We start from the raw sequence: 20,107 nt of genomic DNA on the forward strand, positions 1-20,107 counted from the left end.
CCATACTAAAATGCTTCCATGATAATTTACATTTGAAAAGAAATGTATATATAAGCATTTGAACAGAAAGGGCTTCACAGAGTCGAAAATAGAAGCTTCTGTGCACCTCTTGTCTTCTGGAAATGAGCTAAGAAGGAGTAAACAACACAGGGTCAAGCAATGTCAAAGCAGCAGTGCTGCTGAATTCAAACAAATTCAAAGCACTGGAGGGACCATCTGATATGGGAGATTAACAGTGGTAATTTATGCATGCAATGTTAAGTCAAGTGTCAGTGGCACACAGCCATGCACACTCTTGCACAAACATAAAAAAACACTTAGTTTTACCAGTTCAAACAAGCAATTGTAGCTCTAATTGAGAGTTCAGGGGTGTGCTTTTCTTTTCCAATGATGAGGACTTTGTTTAGTATAATTGATAGGCCGGCTGGAGGAATTGATTATTTTGAAAAGGTTGTAGGAGGCATCAAAATTCAAACGGATAACTTAGTATAAATGAGTGCTTCTGTGTGTATTTTCAAGAGCCAATTAATATGGCTCAGATATAATTCTGTAGTATTCTCTTGGTGTGAACTTACCCAACAATACATACAGGTGTCTTTTTTATTAGGGTCAGTAAAAATCCCCACAAAATAAAAAATAACTTTGGTACTTTCGTAGTGTTTTCTTCCCTGCACAATTGGCTAAACAATGAATGGAGAGTGTCATTTTTATATTGAAATCAAACACAGTGTGTTGTAACAAACAATCCACAATAAGTACTTTGCTTCACCTTTAGATCTGGAGTGAGGTTGTCCTTTCTCATCCTTCATCCTTTGAAGCTAGACAGGCTTTATTGCTGAATTTAAAACTAGATGCAACAACCATCATCAAAGATGAAAATGTAATCATTTGTAATAGGTTTATTCTTTTAGTGTATTAAAGCCCAGAGTGTAAGCAATATGATACACTGAAGTCATCTTTTAATGCCAATAGAAGTAATTAAATTTTACCATATTGCATTAAAGATATGCTTCATTTCCTCATATCTCAAAACAGCAGTACATTGACTGGTGGGGCATTATTAATCAAGGGTTTTATTGAGCCTCTTAATGTGTCTTTTCAGTTCAGTGCGTTTAGCAAAGCAAAGCTTTGCTTAAAATCAGGACATACAAGCATGGAGATGTGTGATGATATCTCATTAAATCTTTAATGCATTTTAGATGTTTTATGGTGCCTTATGTGCAGTAATTTTGCAAATTAAATCAAAGGTCTTATACATTCTCTAATGTATGAAAAATGGTCCAGTGAGTGAGATGAAGAGGGAAACCTGGAGAGTAAATATAAAGTTGTTATTTCTTTATGTGGGGTTTTGTGTAGGAGGTTCTTCAGATGGAGACCCAGATGGGAGGAAAGCTTCTGGATGAGCCAAAGACGCTGAACTTTAAGGACAGCACACATAATCTGAGGCTGTCCATCCATGACGTGCCAAGCACACATTGGAAGAGCAAACTCATTGCAAAATATCAGGTAAGAGGGATACACATGTAGATGCACTTTGAAATGTAACAATTCTATACAGGCACCAAAATCATTTATGACCTCAAATGGTCACAAAATTTACAAATATGGAGAAAAGTCCACATTTTAGATGCTAAAGTTATGTTTTTATTGTTAAATTCTGGAAAGCAGTAGTACTGGTGCATTTACCTGGAAAAATGATTTTTGAAAAAACATGTATTTATTTTCTACGTTTGTGCATGCTGTAGGAGATCCCATTCTACCAGGTTTGGAGTGGCAGTCAGAGAACTCTTCACTGTACCTTCACCCTGGAGAGATTAAGTCCAGCCACCACAGAAATCAGCTGCAAACTGTGTGTACGGCAGGTAGAAGGAGAAGGACAGATCTTTCAGCTCAGCAACACATTGGAGGAGGTAAGCTTGTAGAAATTTGCATATATATTGGGGGCGACTGTGTGCTGTCCACTAATCAGAATGTTGTTGGTTCGATCCCCATTTCCTACAATCTGCATGCCGCAGGGTAGGCTACCTGGGCAAGATACTAAACCCTAAAATTGCCCCGGATGTATCATGTATCATGGGTTTACGTCGTAGTGTGTCTGTGTGTGCATCGCTTGAAGAAAGCGCTTCATTTAATTTAACATTTACATACATCAAAAGCGCTATAACACAGTTTATACTGCTTGCATGTGCAAGATAGCTGCAAACAGCAACATTAACTCCCACTGGCCAGGGATGGAATAAACTAATACATGCTGAAACATGCTGAATGAGTAATACAGAGAGAGAGAGACATTTCTTTCTACATCCTTGCTTCCTAACTTCTACATTCTTGTACAAAAGGTCCTAAAGTCACTAAGTTTTTTCACTGTCTGTCAGACAGTCAGGGTTTCTGCTATAGTTCTGTGACTCTGTTCAGTCATTCACACTAGGGTTAGAGGTCACACAACACAAGTTGAATAACTCCTCTTTGATTTTGCTAGGCCATTTTACCATGAAGTCACTGAATGTGTGCATGTCTGTGTGTGAATGGCTTTGGTCGGAGGTCAGTCCATTCTTTTTAAATGTAACGGCTTCAAATTCTCCCATGGTGGTCAGGGTAATAGCACTGTACTTTAGAATGTTTTTTTCTCTTTTTTTGTAGGTAAGGTAAAGTGGCTTAGAAGAATGGATGTTTCTCTTATTTTTCTTTTACTATTTGCTAAAGTATTTTTGGAATAGCGGCAAGAGTTCCACATGTTCAGTGTTCCTCAGCAGTACTTGCTGAGCACAACATTGTAAATAAAGTGTAACCCAGAAAAGACATTTCTTTGAGGTTAATGAAAATGACACCATAGTGTAAAGAATATTTAAACATCAGATGATGAAAGAATAGTCATATTTCTCCATTTATAAAGGCAATACTGCCTAGATTCGCAGAAGCAGCCACACATCTATCAACCACCCTTGCATCACTTTTAAATCATCCAGTCCATACTATACCCAGCTGATAGCAGACTTCTAGGGCAATACTGAAATGAATATTTGACAGTTTCTTTTTTAAAAATCATTAAAAATATATAATTATAATCAACTTTGTGATCTAATTTGAAAAGTCTAAAAGTCACAGTTTCTGCTTGGCAGTTCTGTGCTTTAGTTTTGCAAGAAAACGCAGATACTGATGTTTTTGATATAGTTAGGTCAAGTATTTGGACAATGACACCGTTTATGTAAATTTGCACAGTGGATTTGATTTTGTGGCAACTGTGTGCTATTGCAACAGATTTAAAATTTTAAGTTGCGGTCCATTTGAAATAAGCCATTACATAACTACTTTGATCTAACCTGGGTCACATTTGACAGCTGGAGCTAAACATCTAAGTACTTTAACTCCATGTCTGTTTGTGTGTGCTGCACATTAAGCAAAATGTTGTAGATCCTCAACAATGTTAAACAATGAAAAGCAAAGCAGATTTAAAGCATTATTTCAACAGAAATGTCCTGTTGCATCAGTCATTCAGTCTCCAGCAGCAGAGAGCTTTCTGCCATAAATTGAGGCTAAGTAGATGCAGTAAATAGTAATCATTCACATCAACAGTGGCTGTTGTTGTTTCCCTCTGCCAAGCAACATTCATTAGGCTGCTGCCTCCTTTCAACCCAGGAGTGGCAGATTAATGGGATGAAGGTTTAGAAAAGAGACAGGGATTGACATTGAGAGGAGAGAGTGCTCGGGAGCAGATTTTTGTGTTTGTTACACTCTTGCATTACTTAGGAGACACCAAATGTAATTGGTCACACCAAAGGCAAGCAGCAAATAGAGACAGCCAGGCGGAGATGTGGGTGAACTGGAAATATGATGAATTGATCTTCTTCATGGTTCTTACGTAAATGCACATTTTCGTCTATAGAACCATCCCCATCCTGTGTCACTATTGCAAAAGATGTACTGTATGAGTCTGAGAATACGACAACATTTCTCTTAATGAATAACTGCATTTTAAAGCTGAAGCACTTTTGTGCAAAAGTCTTGAGCCACTATTTCTTTCTGTTTGCTTCCCAGGAGGCAGAGCAACATCTCCAGGCTTTATTCAAGCCCAAACAGGCATCAGGGGAAGAAGCAGTGTTGTGACTAGACATAACAGACAAATTAGCAAAAAACAATTTTGAATTGTACCTTTAGGCACTTTGTCACTATCAGCCTGTCACAAAAACTCATTTCCCTCATTTCATTTGTTTAAACTCTGAAAAATCCCAACCAGTTTAACAGGCAGAAAATGGTATTTATGCACCAATAAGGTGATTCGCAAAAAAAAACTATTACCGGAAAATTTGGCGTGATTCGATGATGTACAGTTTGTCCTCAAAAAAACTGAGGAAAGTAAAGAACAAAAGAAGTTGTAGGCCAAAAAAACAACAACAAATAGGACACACAGGACCTGAGAGATGCATCTGTCTTCCCAGTTGATTCACCTGCTGTTCACTGAAACAGTCTCACCATGGGTTTTATGTAGTGGTGAAAGCAAATTTTAAATCTTTGCTTCAGATCATTATCAGCATGTGCAACTAGTGCTACAACTAGCGATGTCGGGGATCTTATCAAAACTGAAAACAGAAGAGTACCATCAGACATTGATTGACCCTCTATGCAGTATCAAGTGGAAAGCATCTGATTGGCTTCATTTTTCAGCATGAGATTGATCCCAAATGCCCTGCCAATACACTGAAAGCATACCTGGATAGAGAAACACACAGTGGAACTCTGTCACTTATGGACTGGCCTCTTCAGAGCTCGGACCTCAACATTATTGAAGCAGCATGGCTAAAACATCTTGACTGGAACAAAAGACAGCCAACATCCAAAGAAGAGCTTTGAATCTTCTTCAGAATGCCAGGAAAACTATTCTTGAAGACTACTTAAAGAAATTACAAGAAAGCTTGCATAAGAGACTTCAAAATCTGTTGAAGAATAAAGGTGGCCATACCAAATATTGACTTTCAAGCTTGCTGGAATTACACAAACAAAGAGAGAGAGGGAGCCTTTAAAATAACAACTGACCAGTTTCTTTCTGTCTTTTCAGGAGGTCCACTGTATAGACACATCCCTGATGGACCCTGCCAGTAATATTACAACTTTAGTGGGGCCCAACGCCTTTCGGATTCCTTTATCCATCAGACAGAAGTTGTGTGGAAGCCTGGATGCACCACAGACCAGAGGCAATGACTGGAGGATGCTGGCCCACAAACTCAACCTTGACAGGTGACACTTGGCATTTGTTTTATGGATGCTTCTCTTAGTTGTTTTACTTGATTTGAGTCCTCATTCGGGCTTAATAATAGCCTGTTTCATCTCTTCACCAGAAGAAAATCACAGAGAATCACTTGTTGCACTTCAGTAGAAATTAACTGATCAAGTCCTTGAACACCTTTCAGTATTTTGAAACTGCATCTCTTCAGAATCTCTCTTGGGCAAAGCAGCAATGCTGGACTCCTGATTAGTAAATTAAAAGGACATTTCCTCTTTGGATTTAACTCACAGGTAACATCCGCAGAAACTCTGTGTGCAGATGTGTGTTCTAATGATTTAGACTGGAGGTTCGTTTACCAGCAGCTATCGAAGCATAGCCAGATATTGAGAGGATAATTGGGCACAAGTGCACATCATTGTCCCAGCAGGCAGCCAGCTCATGAAGCAGTGTGTTGCTGTGGGCACCAAATATTCCTCATCAGTGGGCGAAAAAGCTAGCCAAATTGTTGTTTACTTCCACATTTCCACTTAAAAAGGTACTCTTCAAAAGGACCACGATGAAAAGGTCTAACAAAGGAGTATCATCTTCTCTCCCCTCTGCTCTAGTGGCTGCTACGTCATTTCCATTTTACTTCTTAGTGTTACTCACGATCTGCGGTCACAGTCATTATTCCTTACATAACCTTTTCATGTATATATAAATGATGAGACCTCAAGTGTACCCACTCTGGCACACGCAGAAACACTCAGGAAGTTTAGGAGTTTTGATCCAATGCAGTGAAATGGCTTTAAAACAAATGCTGGAAACTCACACAAAAAAGAAAAGGCCAATCTTAGCTGTCGAGTTCATTTAACAGCAGGATACTCCTTATCGCATACTGCAGGCAGATGGAGTCTGATGCAGAACATGAAACAAAGGGAAACAAAGTTGGAGAGAAAGTAATAGGAATTTATTTATTAGACGTTTTGAACGAGAGAACTGTGAAAAATTAAGAAAGTCTGTAAGAAGAGAAACCGATTAAAATGAGGAGTATGGGGATGAAGGGATGTTTGTGGTTGCATTTAAACAGCACCAAAGCTCGCCAGAGTATGCCAACAGTACAATCACAGGATTTACAGAAGAACAAAAAGCTTCGGTTTTACCCCGTGAAGCTCAATCTCTGGCTTTTGCACTTCAAAGAAGAAATTGAGATTTTTGTCACAGATGTCTCAGACTTTTCCTCTGCAGCCACTGTGTACTTTGACTCGCCACGGTTTAGTTCTAATGCAATAACATTTTCTTCCCCCACATTTGTCTAAAATATTTTGAAGTGAACATAGGTAATAAAAATGTCCAAAAAAAAAAGGAAATTAACCTGTCAAATTTCATTTATGCTTCCTTACACCACAGCTGATAGCAAATGGTATACTATAGAGGACCCGATAAAGTGTATTTCTTTATAGTAAGTTCTTCTGTCTGTGCTGCTTTATTGTGCGATAGTCTCAAGTCTTGAAGAGGGAAATAATTAATCACCTTGTTAAATAGAAGTTTCAGAATGTTTTATATTATATGTTATGCACTTAGAATTTCACATTAAAAAGCTTTTTTTTTGCATCACACATCCCACATGGGCTGATAAAATATTCAGCATCAATCATTACATATTATGCATGCTGTATAAGCTGTCCTGCTTTTGGCCAAAAATGTACTGTCTCATGAATGTTGATGGGTTGATTGGTCATTGCAGACTAGGTCAAGTGTAATGTTTCTGTTTTACAATGAAAAATGGGCGTTCCATATTTTATTTATTTTTTTTACCTCTGTCTAAATATCAAAATTCATAATGACATTAACATCACTGTAGATAACATAGGCTTGTTTTACTTTCTCCACATCTCATGTGTGCTTTCTCAATGAGGAGGGGTCATCTAAACTGTCTGTACTGAGTGTCCAGCAAGTGACACATCTTTTAAAGTTTTGGATGAAATCTGTCTTAGCGATAAGACAATGAAGCCATTCACGTCACACTGCAGAGTCATTCACTGCCCATGCTTTTCAGAGAGCAAATTTCAAATATTCCAATTTAATCTTTTAGAAATAATTTGGAATTCATCTTTGTCTGTTGCATAATATTGACTTATCTATGCTTTGTCACTCACCCCCTCACTCCTTAATGTTCATTTCAGATACCTGAACTACTTTGCCACCAAGTCCAGTCCAACAGGCGTAATCCTGGATCTCTGGGAGGCCCAACATTTCCCTGATGGAGACCTAAATGAACTGGCCACTGTGCTGGAAGAAATGGGTCGCCACGACAGTAGCCTTGCCTCCATGACAGCGGAACATTGACAAAACACTGCAGTTACCATGACAATGGCAGAGCTCTGGAGATGATTACACGTGAAGTGTCGAAGGTTGATCCTGCAGCGAGGGCAACAAACCAATTAGCAACAGAAAAGTTGCCACTGTGGTGACTGAGCACCAATTAAATACCATGGTAATCATGCCGACATGGTAACAGATAGGAGAGGCACCTTAACTGCTGTGTGCTGGAACTATCTATGTATCTTTGTATGTGTATTTGCGAAATGTTGCAGTGTCGTATGTGACCGAAAGAGAGATAACCCTACCTATCTATCAGGAACACAGAAAAACATACACACGCCTAAAAAAAAAAAAAAAAAAAAAAAAAAAAAAAAGCTTGTCCATAGTAACACTGGTTGTTCTCTTGTTGTTACTTTAATATTGAACAAGGAGAAGCAAAGAACAAGAAGCAGCAGAGAGGTACTGACCTTGGAAACCTCTGTAGGAATGGAACAGAATCATAAGGGGAAAGAAGGTAAACTGATTACAGAAGAGTGGGAGAAGGTAGAGTGAGGAAACGGAGAGAGTGAGTTAGAGACTCTTAAGAAAGATGGGCGCAAACACAGAGCGAAGCTAAACTGATTACAAAAGAGAGGGAGGACATAAACATAAAATGATGGAAGCGATGGCAGGTGATCATCTGAACGGAAAACAGATAATGAGAGAGGGGGATAAAGAAGTGAGTCTTCTCTTGTGAGCCTCGGCTGTACGTGTTTGCCAGTACAGTTTGTCGTCTTTATATCGTTTCTTAGGGAACGCTCTATGAATCCTGCTGTCCATATATGTGGATCATTTCCTGATACAAGAATGAGTACAAAGTGACTGTCAATCAAGGGTCCTGACCAGAAACAAGCCAACAACAACTGTCCCCTTTGGGTTATTATCATAAAGATGGTTCCAATTTGATGTTGATTAAGATTAAGGCTTTTTTCAAAAATACCATCAAAATCTTTCAGGTCAGAGAAAAATGAACACAAAAGCAATGTGACTTGCTTCCAATGCCTCTAATGTTTTTTTTTGTTTGTTTGTTTTTTTAATTCAAAAAGCCAGTCCAAAGATAATTATGCTGCTGAAGGATGCAAGAATAACTTTTTTTTAAATAATCTTTTTTAAGGTAAGATTTCAAGATTTCATGTATGATAATCATGTAATGATTATTAGGTAAAGCTCATCATCATGCACAGTACATTGCAGTAAAGCATCTAAGACTTTTATTTTGAAAGAATCATTGCTTTTTCACATTTAAAAAAAATAATAATAATACATTAAAAAAACACGATCCAGACAGGAAAAAGCCACAGGAACGGCAAACTCAAAACTACAAGTGCATCTCAAACCACTGAGAGTCTCAACATAATCCGCACTAATGCTGCTTCTCTATTACTTAACAACCAGCAGTTGACCACAACCTCAAACCCAGAAGTGTCTCTTTTAGACTGTTGGGGCTTCTTTCTGGACAGACGGACAAAGCAAAAAAAAAAAAAAAAAAAAAAATGGGGTGGGGGGGAAACATAACTTGATTTGAATGCAGGAATTATATGACAGTGAATTAAATGCAGCTCATCTACTACTAATATACCGATTTTAATCAATTATATTCCAGTTTCCTTCAGTTGTGTTATCTGCCATCAGGCCACATGTGGCATTTCATTTGTGATCGTCGCCATGACTTTGCTGGTCACTAGCACCATCCAGTGGCCTTTGATAAATAAGAGCATTTTAAGTGTTTTCATTTTTATTTTATTTTGATTGTGTAAATACATGCTTATCATTATGTTCATTCTAAAGACCTTTTATTCCCACGTATTTTTGTTCATTGTTCATTATTATTTGCATAAACTTTTTTTTGCCAGCTTTATTGTCTTTATATGTGTGACACTCATGAGGGGAATCTGCATCAGTTATTTAGCAGCTAACATTCCAGTCATGGTGTATCTATGACAAAGTTACAATTTACAGGTAAAAATCATATAAAGGGAGATAACATGAAGTGTAATATATTTGTGTTTGCAGAACAACTTGCATAATTACAATTGGCCCTGAGAGGGGAAAAATTCAAAAACTGGAGTTAGGTATTTCCGTTTTGAATTATGGAGAGACGCCATATGAAACTGAACATCAGGTATGTAGAGGAGACAAAAAGGGAGGCAGAGGTCAAGTTTAACACTGGTACAAAAGGTCAAGTATTTACCTTGGTCATGACAGATTTTATCTTATAGCTGCCCGCTCAGGAGGAAACCTTGAGATATTGATTTTCACAAAGATTTTCCTTTCTTTGTACAGTTGTTCAAATATGTGCGACTTTAAGATTCAGACCTCTTGTATCAGTGTAAAACCAGCTGTAAAAGTACGCGCGGTTTGATTTTGCGTAGCTCACAGCAGGAAAGGTGTACGGTTAACTGACAGAGTGGATGTTTTGTATGTTTTCAAATGTAATTGGTGATGTCATATGTGAGGAAGTAAAAGGGATGGGAAACCTTATGAGGATAAAAGCCTAAAATATTTTAGTCATCAGCTGAAACAAACATGAACCCAAAGGTCATGACAATGCCTCTTTTATACAATTTGATCATCGACATCACTGACAACTTTAAAGGCTGAATTCAGTCATACAACATCTATTTTTTTGAACTACGACATTAGGAATTGTTTAAAAAAACATTTTTAAATAGCATAGCTCCACCTCAGATTTGAAGTGTACAGTTTACCAGAAGAATAGATTTTCTGTTAAAAAAGCAAAAGCGAGCCAAGGGAGGTTTTCATGAGGAGAGCACGTGTAGGCCTCCAGGAGATGATCCTTCATGATGTGAAAACGAAGAAAGCAGTATTAAGATATCTAAGTATGTAAAAAAAATAATAATAATATTTTCTATTTCCAGTGTGTACAGTTGTGTACTGTCAGCTATATTTGGCAAATTTCTGAATATGAAAAAGCAGTACAGTTAATAGTTTGTATGTTTGATTTTTTTAATTTAAGTTTTTCTTTTGTTCCTTTTTTGTAAAAGCAGTGTCTACTATGCAAACTTGGCATTGGTTATCATGATAGAAGTCTTTATCTAGAGCTGTCCTTGTAAGTGCACTCCTGGTTTTACTATCGGGAGTGATTTGATTTGATTAGTGTGGGATAGTGTTGGTCCATTTTAGCTAATTCTGGCACGCTTCATGAGTCTTGCTCAATCTTGCTGAATGCTTGCCTCTCTATCTCCTCTAATTGTTCTCTGTACAAAGTGTAAGAAAGAATTTTTAAGACAATTAATAAATTATATTTATAAGCAATGCTGAAAACCTGTGCTGCATTTGGTGGCTTATTTCAACACAACTTTTACTTGCGTGTAATATCCCAACTTGGTCAGAAATCCGATTTGTAGCGCATGAAAAAAGATATTTTTCATTTTCGATACTTATTTTTCTCATGATTTCTGTGAAATTCACATTTACATGCTCCAGACTCAATAATTTGTGGGATAAAGAAGCCTGAAGGGGAGGAAATTGAAACGGAAAATCCTTATGGTGTCACTATTTAACATGCTGTGTGCTCAGCAGCACCAGTGGGTTGTAATGAGGCATGCTGCTTTTTTTTTTTTTTCCAACAAAGAAAATATGGAGCGCGTGTCTTAACAGTAAGAGGCAATGACTTGTTAGTATTCACCTCATTCAGCTACCACAAATTGAACATCAGCCATTTGGATGAGTGAAACACTTTATTGGGGGGGAATGTTCAACCTTTTACTGAATAAAAACACGACTTTCTCTCACGGACAACTACAGCAGATACAGATCAAATAAGGCACAACACCCAAGAGGAAAGAAAGGGCATTTACTGTATATCACAACAAATCTGCCACACCGAAACCTCCATCCATAAGAAAAACGCTGTCGTTTTGTTGACAAGAGCAAGATTGAAATTCAGTGACTTCTGAAGGAAATGGAAACTGAGGAATTATGAAAGCTAAAAAATAAAATAAAATAAGCCAGTCAGAGAAATCTCAACTGGCACTGACGTCGTGACAGCACACCACTGTGGATGACCTAACAAGGCCCCTAACTGTGATAACTTTTTACCTGGAGAAATATGTCATCATGAAGTTTCCCAACAGTGGAATGTTTCTATGTGAGAGTTTGAGTTAATGGAGGAACTTGCCTAATAGAAACTGACTTGATCAGTGCCAAAGTGCCATTTGCGTTCAACAGAACTGGTTTATTATACTGAAATAGTTTAACACTAATGTACATGTATAAGGGCGGCTTGTAAGTAGGAACTAAAAATTTCATAGAGTCAACAAGTTAACTTCTTGTGGTTTAATATTTTGGGTGAGGCTTGGGTGCTTTCTTGAACCAGCCAACTTCTTAGTGCACTCTTTCACTATAAGGGCATACTGCTAAACCCACTGCTTTAAATACACTCCATCTTTTCGTTACGGGAGCCACAGTCATTGGGAATTAGTGAATAATAACAATGAGCCATGACTTGGCAACTTTTGGCACCCCTAAACTAACAAAAATCCACACATTTATAATGGATCACTAGATAATCAAGCAAAACTTCACCTTACAGTTTGTGTGAAGCAGTTCCAGATTGTGTGATAGGCCTTCCTTCCTGTACTTGCTCTACAGTGGCTATGGGGGGCACTGCTCTGCTTTAACCATTCCACTGGTGAAACGCCGCCTCTTCCAAGGCAGGTTTTATTTTTAATACATGTCCCAAAGAAGCCTAAAGAAACACAGGTCATTAGAGCCCCAATCTAGATTTATTTATACATATTAACTTATTTATTATTACGTTGTTTTTTTGTTTTTACAAATTACCTTAAAGTTGTACATGGAAAACGTTTGGTATTCTCATTTGCTCACAAAACAAATTTACCTTTTCTTCAGTGTCTACAAATGGTATCACCATAATCGAAACTTGTACACCTTCAAAATATGTTTATTTCTGTCACAGTGTCACTTGTCATAACAAAGAGCAATTTAAAGCTATTTAAAAGTGACAAAAGTGTATTCAATCCAAGGAAGTGTTTAGAAAGGAGGTGTAATGCTGCAATAACAGATTGCCTTGACGCACATCCCTTCGGTTCTTTTAATCAGACCTTCATCTACGGGTAAGGTAGCTTTCACAGAAAGCAATCATACAGTCTTCCACTCTCTGGTCAGTAGCCTGTTTGTGTATCTCAGCATGTACAGTGCCAAGTCAAACTCAAGTCTCTTTCTCCAAGGCCTTTGGAGCATGTGAACAGGAACCTAAATCTGGCTTTAGAGTCTTCACACTAGTCGGAAATGTAATTGTCTCATCTTCTTTGAAGGACAGAAGAGGACCATGCACAATTAGTTCTGATTGTTTTTGAGGGGACTTTGCAGATTTCTGAGCATTTGAACTCAAAGTATGTCATCATGGGATCCCCCAAGTGATCTTCTGCTTCATGTTCCCCCTCCTTTTCCCCCCAAAAAACAAACAAACAAAAAAAAACCCCAGCTTGTACGGCCTGGAATAGAGCCAGTGTTAGTACCTGCCTTTTGTATGCGTGTAAACACACACCAGGCAGTGCTTTCTCACAGCTTGATATCCTGTGATTCTGACATTTTGGCAAGTGTCTTTTTGACCCGTAGGGCTGTGAGACGGCAGGCTGGATTGTGGGCCCAGCATTCTGTCATCAGCTTTCCCATCTGTCTCAAACACTGAGGAAACACAAACTTATGTTACAGAGATTGCCGATTTGTTCGTTTCTGCAAGAATAATGTAGAATATTTTTCCATGTTTTACCTCATCGCTGGTCCATCGATTAGGAAAGGATGGCCGTAGCTTCTTGATGCAGACCACCTCTCTCATGTCTTCATATGAAGGGTCTGTCGGAACCAGCTCATGGTACGGTAACTGGTACTCTTCAAGGATTCCTACAATAAATACGTTGCAGAAGAGTCACATTCCTCTCTGATGCCGTTTAGCTTTTAGAAGGTGTTACAACTATTTATTCACTCCATTTACCTCCTGAGATGCAGCGACGTGCAATCTCCCAGAGAATGAGCCCAAAACTGTACATGTCAGCCATGATGTAAGACTGAAAGTGACTTCTGTTCAAAGTCTCTTCCAGAACCTCTGGAGGCATGTAGCGCTTTGTACCGACTCTTGTATTGGGGGGAATATCTACTTCATTTGTGTCACTAAAGAGTCAGACATCAAAGTAATAAGGACAAAAATTACTTTAAATACATGAATTCCAATATTTATCATCATTCATCCTAAATAGAACACATTCATGAGAAATTCACCTGATAAACTTGACAGCCAGTCCTAGGTCAGCTATACAGCAGGTCCCATTTCTTTTCACAAGTATGTTCTTACTCTTCAGATCCCTGTGAGCAATGGCAGGTTTGCCCTGGGTGCCAAAGATCTCTGTGTGGAGGTGACAGAGTCCTGACACAGAGGAGTAGGCCAGTCGCAGCATAGCTTTATTGTCTAGAGTGGTCGATTTGAGGTAGTCATACAATGATCCATTTTCATGGTAGTCAGTTATTAAGTAGAGTTGGGTCCAGGAGCCAGTTCCTTTAATATCTGCAGCTATAAAACCTGTGAACAGGGGAGGGAAAGGGATGTATGGAACACAAAGAAAGATGGACCTTAACATTCAGCAGTTTCCCCCATTGTTGAATTTCATGGGAGTACAGAACAATTTCTGACATATATACTGTGGGTTTTTTGGTTCTTTTCTTCTTCACTGACCGTCGTTTGTGCATTGACAATATGTGGGAAGCTGTGCAGAAACCTGATCTTTCAGTGAGTTTGGGCAGTTTTTCACTAATATCTGCCATTTTGTGATATCATATTTCAGGATAACAAATACTTATAAAGACAAAGTTAATGCTGCAATACAGAGAAGGCTCGCACAGTGTGCAGTGTGATATAGCATCAAAAACGCACTGGAACACCAACAACGACATGCTTTCAATAACTGACAGTTTGACTTAGGACTGTTTAGTATGGTGGCATTATATTACTTATACAATTTTTTTTTTAATTTGCCCCTTCACATCTCCTTTCTCAGCACCTTTTTTGATTTAGCTGAAGACAAAGAGCAACACAAAACACTGAGAAACAAAGAAATTCTCACATAAGTGCAGAGACAAGGTAGTAAGTACTAGACAAACAGACTCACCCAGTATGTTCTCATGTCTCATTAAGACAGTCTGGTAGATTTCAGTCTCTCTGAACCAACTCGCTTCCTCAGTGGTGAAGAAAACTTTAACAGCTACCTTTTCTCCCCTCCACCTGCCCATCCACACCTCTCCGTATCTCCCCTTGCCTATCTGCTTCACCATCTGAATCTGCTTGGCTATCGTTCTCTGGACCTGAGGAGAAGCAAAAAAAAAGGAAGGAAATGCTTAGATAAAATCTGACCCATGTGTTTCACCACATCTGTCATATTCCTTCAGAATTAAAACTCCAGTTTAAGGTTAAGTGAACGTCAGATGTGGGAGCTATGAAGCAAAATCAGGAATGGTACTGTTTTATTGTGTCTTGGCACATTTCTCAAGGTTTACCCCAAGATTAAAAGAAGTCCCCCAAAACAAATACTTGTAACTTGTAGCTATAACAGTGTATTAATTACACACAGAAATTAAATACCGATATTGTGTCAATGATGCACACATTATTTGCAGACTGTCGACACATTTGCCAAAAAGGTCAAACACCCAATAAATGCATTTTCTAAAAACATTGCAATAATACCAAAATTTGATATCATGATGGGCATATAAGTATCAAATGTACAACTATTACACACCCTGATGTTAGAAAAAAAATAAAATGAATTTGGACCAAAGTACCAGGATGTTCACGTCCATGAAGCATCTTTTTGATTTAACTGGCACTTAGATGTAGTGAGTGTGTCTCACCAATAGAGGGAGCCCTGAGCCTGAGCCAGAGCTTTGTGATTGCTCTATCAAGTCTTTCAGAGATTCTCCAGGGGGGATGTATGTCTCATCCTGTTCTAGACCAATGCTGTAGCGAGGACGAGACTCCTGTCGTTTATACCTGTAAAATATCACAATATGTCAGTTTTAATTTTTCACTAAAGAGAGGTTCAATAAACCCTAATGAAGTTTGTTTTACTGTTTCATTGTAAGATGTAATTACCTGACGTAGCAGAAAATAATAATGACAGCCAATATAAGGGTGCATACAGTGACTGAAATCAACAAGGCCACATGGTGGATCTTCCCATCTACGTAGACTAGAGGGGGAGGATGAAAGAGACATTGAAAAAAAGCATCAGAAATGTTTAAAGTCATGAAAAGTCATTTATCAAATTCCTCATCTAAGTTAAATGCAAAAAATTCTTGCATGTCAAAATGCAATAACTCTCTTTCTACTCCAGAAACATCAAATTAAAACACAGAAAAAACAAAGAATTTGAAATTTCCAAAGTGCCTCATGTAAAGGAAACAAAAAAGAACTAAAGTACAGTAAATCGTGTACAAATCATATTTCACTCATCAATTTTTCATTTTCTTCTGGCACACACTTTCTTCCCTCAAGGCCCCAGTCAACAGCGAGAGGAAGCCCTCGACCAAGTCGATGAATTCCCCTCCTGATCCCCTATGATAGAGTTTCAGATTGATGAATCTGCCCTCAGTGTCTGCTGGGGCCTGTGATTTCCCTGGGAATCTAGGCTTACTTTCTCTCAAACACACGGAAAGGCTCTCTCTCTCCCTCACTCACACACACACACACACACACACAGGCAGTCTAATTCTGAACACGATGAGACATCAGTTTGCTCTTGACACGCCAGGACGGTTTGACACCGTCTCCTTCACTTGAGCCTCCTTTGACTCAATGAAAATGTCATGTCTCTGTCTTTTATCTCGTGTGTTGTCACACCATCAGCCACAGTTCAGGATCTTCTATCTATCATTGTAACTGCCACTGCCAAACTGGAGAACTACTGGTGTTTTTGTGCATTTCATCTGCAACGAGGGAAAAAGCAGAAATTGGATAAATTAACTCACGAGGAGGTTTGAGTGGTGGCAGCGTAGGATGCAGATTTTTGTTACAGTAATCTTCATCTGTACAGCATTCTAGTGACCGTCTTTGACGTGAGTTCCCCGCGTCCTGAAAGACGGAAAAGTCATGTGAAGTACTTGGCTAGCGTCTACAGTCAGGTTACAATTTCCTGCTTTATTAACTTAACCTCTTGTAATGCTTACCACCTAAATTAATTTTGGAAGGATTTGTGCCAGATGATGAAAAGAAAATGGCAGCAAGAGGAAGAAATTATGTGGATTATAATGTTACTTTCATCAACTTACTCTGCACTGAAATTCAGATCCGACCAGCCCAAGGCAACCTGCCGTCTGGACCGGCACCCCTCCCTCATCCTCCACCATTGTAAAACAGTAGCCATCCGTCCTACAGAGGCAGATTTAGCGACAGTAGGTAAGGCGACCAGAAACATGACATGTTATGAAATAAATACTTGCTTTTGTTGGTGTTTCTCTTTACCTGCATGTGTTATTGGTTGAATCTTCTGGGCAGTGGTGATAACAGTGACACCACAGTAGTCTTTGGGAGGATGAAGCAGGAGCTGTGCTGCCAAAAGTCTCCTTCCCACTCTCTGCTGCCTCCTTACTGGATGCTTTTAGCAGCATACTGTCCAATATGTTGCCTATACAACAGAGAAAAGAAGAAAATTACAAAAAATAAAAATTGAGAAAAACAAAATGATGAAGATCCACATCTCAACTTTCAAAAAGAGAACATTGCTAGAGAGTAGGCTTGCAGAATTTGGACATGTGCTATTAAATAACACAACAAGTATTTGCAGTAGCATAGCCAGACTTGGAGGTTGAATAGTCTGCTAAAGTGGGAAACAAGTTGTACTGCAATTGTGGAATATGTAAAATTCACAGACTTTAACATAGTCACTAATAGGACTACAACAGATACCCAAACAGTCACAAAATTTGTATTCAGATGGTATTTCTAAGTCAGAATTACGACTACCTCATGTCCCAACACAAGTCCTTACATCTGTTCATGTGCAGTAGGCTGTGACGAATAAGCTGCTTTGTAATATATGTTGATAAAACTGTTTCATGGGAGTTGCTGTATTGACTCTGTTCTTGTTTTTTCAGTGTCTGATAAAACTGTGAAAATAATTATCTGCTTCCTTTGCTTTCAGACGTCTCTTGCTTTTCAGTTGTATTAATTTAGTTCTCCGATATGTTCGTTACATTAGTAACATTTTGTAAGTGGTTTTGTTCTATGACTCGGACTCTGCTGTTCATGGAGCATTTCATGAACCTTCAGTGCACCTGTAGCTTTTTAATCTCCCCTGCGGGAGAAGCTTAATATCTGCTCAGCGAAGCACTGAGCGATGAGATCCCAGCCAAGATGACAAATATCAACCCTACGTACTCAGTATTCACATCATAAATCCAGTTCACATCAGCGAACCGACTCAAATGAAATATAATCGTACCTACTCTAATGAAACAAAATCTACTAAGATGCAAATAAAGATAAAATGTGCAAGAAAAACTTGACAACATTCCAGATACGGGGGGAAAAAAAACAAACTTTGAGCTCAAACACCTGCTATGAAACACGCTCTCTCACAGTCCCTCTTACAAATGCTTCAGCTCCCGAAGCTGTTGTATTCCCTCGTTATCCTATTTCAAAAGGGCACCTGTTTGTCACTTGAGGGGAAAAAAGGGATCACGGAAGTGTCTCTCCTTCATGGCTTTTAAGATATTCATTCATCTGAGCATGCTCATTGGGACCAGGTGCTTACAGCTGCAAGCACAGATGGTCCAAAACAAGCATGACTCTTTCTTCGCTGAAATAAACTACGAGCAGATACAGAATCTGCTCTCCTACTCCTATTTCAGCCTCTTGAGAAGGAAGTGTGTGCAGGGTTAGAATGTGATAGTGTTTTCATGAGCAGCCTTTTCTTATTTCGGGATAGATTTTTTTAAAAACAGTTATAGACATTTGTCATCTAGCACTTCCCTTTCTAAATGCCCCTCTTGTACACACAGATAATTATGTTGATGATACTGCAAAAGAGGGATGGTGGGGTTTAAAGGGGTCACATTAACAATTGACCAATTTGAGAGAAAGGGAGCGCGGAAGACTAGGAGGGGGAGAAGAATGGGGGATTAGCAAACAAGAAGTGACAGAGCTGCGGGGAACTGGTGGGCAGTTTAGCAGCACACAGAGGGGACAGAGCAGAGGCCACTGGCCTTTTCCACCCTTTCTCTCACTCTGCCCTCCACCCCATCACTCCATAATGCTCACTCTCTTTGTGTTTCATTTTGCTGCAGACCTCAAACTCCCCCTTTCTTCTTCAGGCCATATCTCTTCTCGAGCGCCTCCCTGCTTCTTTCCTACATGCGTTCCTTCGTTTCTCCATTCAGACTTGCTTGTGTACTTTTCTCCTACCCTTTCTTCTTCTTCTTTTCCTTTTTTTTTTTTTTGGTTCTCACCCACATGACCTGCCTATCTTTCCCTACTGAGTTGTTTTCCTCTTCTTATCTTCCACTTTCTTTGCCCCGTCTTCCCTGCGTGAGCCCACTGGATTGTCATGTGAGGTGCTGCTGCGCTGTTGACAAAACACAAAGCCTTTCACATCCATCCTGCACCTGGGATCTTTGGCTACTGCTCTGTCGTCGGCGTGAGCATGTGAGAAAGACAGTGGGAGGCAGACAAACAAGGAAAGAAGCAAAACGAAGGAAAAAAATGCAGAATGCCATTCATCCACCAAAACTGGAGCCAGGTGGCCAACTTAATGTTCTTGAACTTTTTGTGACTGTATAAAAATGAAAGGAACTACATTATACTCAAACTGTAACACTGGTACAGTGTGACACTTTTTTGGTCTTAGTTTTCCACCTCTTACAAAAAAAAATGCCTTTTATCTTTACAGAGATCCTGGGGTATTGAGTCATTTCTCTATAAGCCTGTGCCATCTGTTTATAAGGAGGAAGAGTGACCAAGGTGAAAAATGCAGTTGGTTGACAAAGTGCAAAGCTCTCACTCTACAATCTTATCTTCATGGAAAAGAAAAACATAGCCTTGAGTGAATTTAAGACATTCAAGTCATTTATTTATTTTTGTGTAAAACTGGACGTTAACTGATTGTGGCTGGTGAGAAAAATGTGCTGAACGTCTATCAATCAGCTCATTTGCCAGTCTCTCATCAGAGATCCTGGTGGTTGTTCCCTAATGAAAATGTAAATACATTTCAGCATGCACGGTTTGGTCTCAATTAGTGACCAATGGTACTGCTAAAATCTCACCAACTACCACTAACCTCACATAAGGCCATTGTCAACACTCAATTAACAACCATGTCCATACCCCCCACTCGGTCCTTTAAAAAAACAAAACAAATAAAAAACCCAAAAGCTGAATGCATCTTTTCAACAAATGTCATTTTATGCAGCGTGTTTCTTTAAAAAGGTGAAAGAATGAAAAACTAAATATATTTACAGAAGACAAAAACAATGGCAGAAGTGATGCTGTGCATGAGAGAGCAAGATGAA

General features: G+C 38.9%; 2 protein-coding genes across 3 annotated transcripts in view; one reads left to right on the forward strand and one right to left on the reverse strand.

Moving 5' to 3' along the window:
• Window positions 1–10,849, forward strand: part of unc5ca (unc-5 netrin receptor Ca) — a 184,581-nt gene extending 173,732 nt beyond the window's left edge. For both annotated transcript variants that reach the window (XM_084945472.1, XM_084945473.1), the window contains 4 exons: window positions 1,357–1,506; window positions 1,746–1,910; window positions 5,054–5,232; window positions 7,387–10,849. In XM_084945472.1, coding sequence (XP_084801598.1) covers window positions 1,357–1,506; window positions 1,746–1,910; window positions 5,054–5,232; window positions 7,387–7,549 — 657 coding nt within the window. In that variant the 3' untranslated portion in view covers window positions 7,550–10,849. The remainder of the gene's footprint in view (window positions 1–1,356; window positions 1,507–1,745; window positions 1,911–5,053; window positions 5,233–7,386) is intronic.
• Window positions 10,850–11,246: 397 nt separating this feature from the next.
• The window catches only part of bmpr1ba (bone morphogenetic protein receptor, type IBa), a 65,442-nt gene continuing 56,581 nt past the window's right edge, over window positions 11,247–20,107 (reverse strand). Inside the window, exons 4-13 of the mRNA XM_084945483.1 lie at window positions 17,064–17,226; window positions 16,871–16,970; window positions 16,571–16,673; window positions 15,696–15,792; window positions 15,455–15,593; window positions 14,713–14,905; window positions 13,829–14,126; window positions 13,545–13,720; window positions 13,323–13,453; window positions 11,247–13,237 (exon numbers count right to left, since the gene is read on the reverse strand). Coding sequence (XP_084801609.1) covers window positions 13,112–13,237; window positions 13,323–13,453; window positions 13,545–13,720; window positions 13,829–14,126; window positions 14,713–14,905; window positions 15,455–15,593; window positions 15,696–15,792; window positions 16,571–16,673; window positions 16,871–16,970; window positions 17,064–17,226 — 1,526 coding nt within the window. The 3' untranslated portion in view covers window positions 11,247–13,111. The remainder of the gene's footprint in view (window positions 13,238–13,322; window positions 13,454–13,544; window positions 13,721–13,828; window positions 14,127–14,712; window positions 14,906–15,454; window positions 15,594–15,695; window positions 15,793–16,570; window positions 16,674–16,870; window positions 16,971–17,063; window positions 17,227–20,107) is intronic.

The sequence above is a fragment of the Perissodus microlepis genome, chromosome 12 (genome assembly GCF_051167445.1).
Source record: "Perissodus microlepis isolate ML-2025 ecotype Zambia chromosome 12, ASM5116744v1, whole genome shotgun sequence".
NCBI classification, from domain to species: Eukaryota; Metazoa; Chordata; class Actinopteri; order Cichliformes; family Cichlidae; genus Perissodus; species Perissodus microlepis.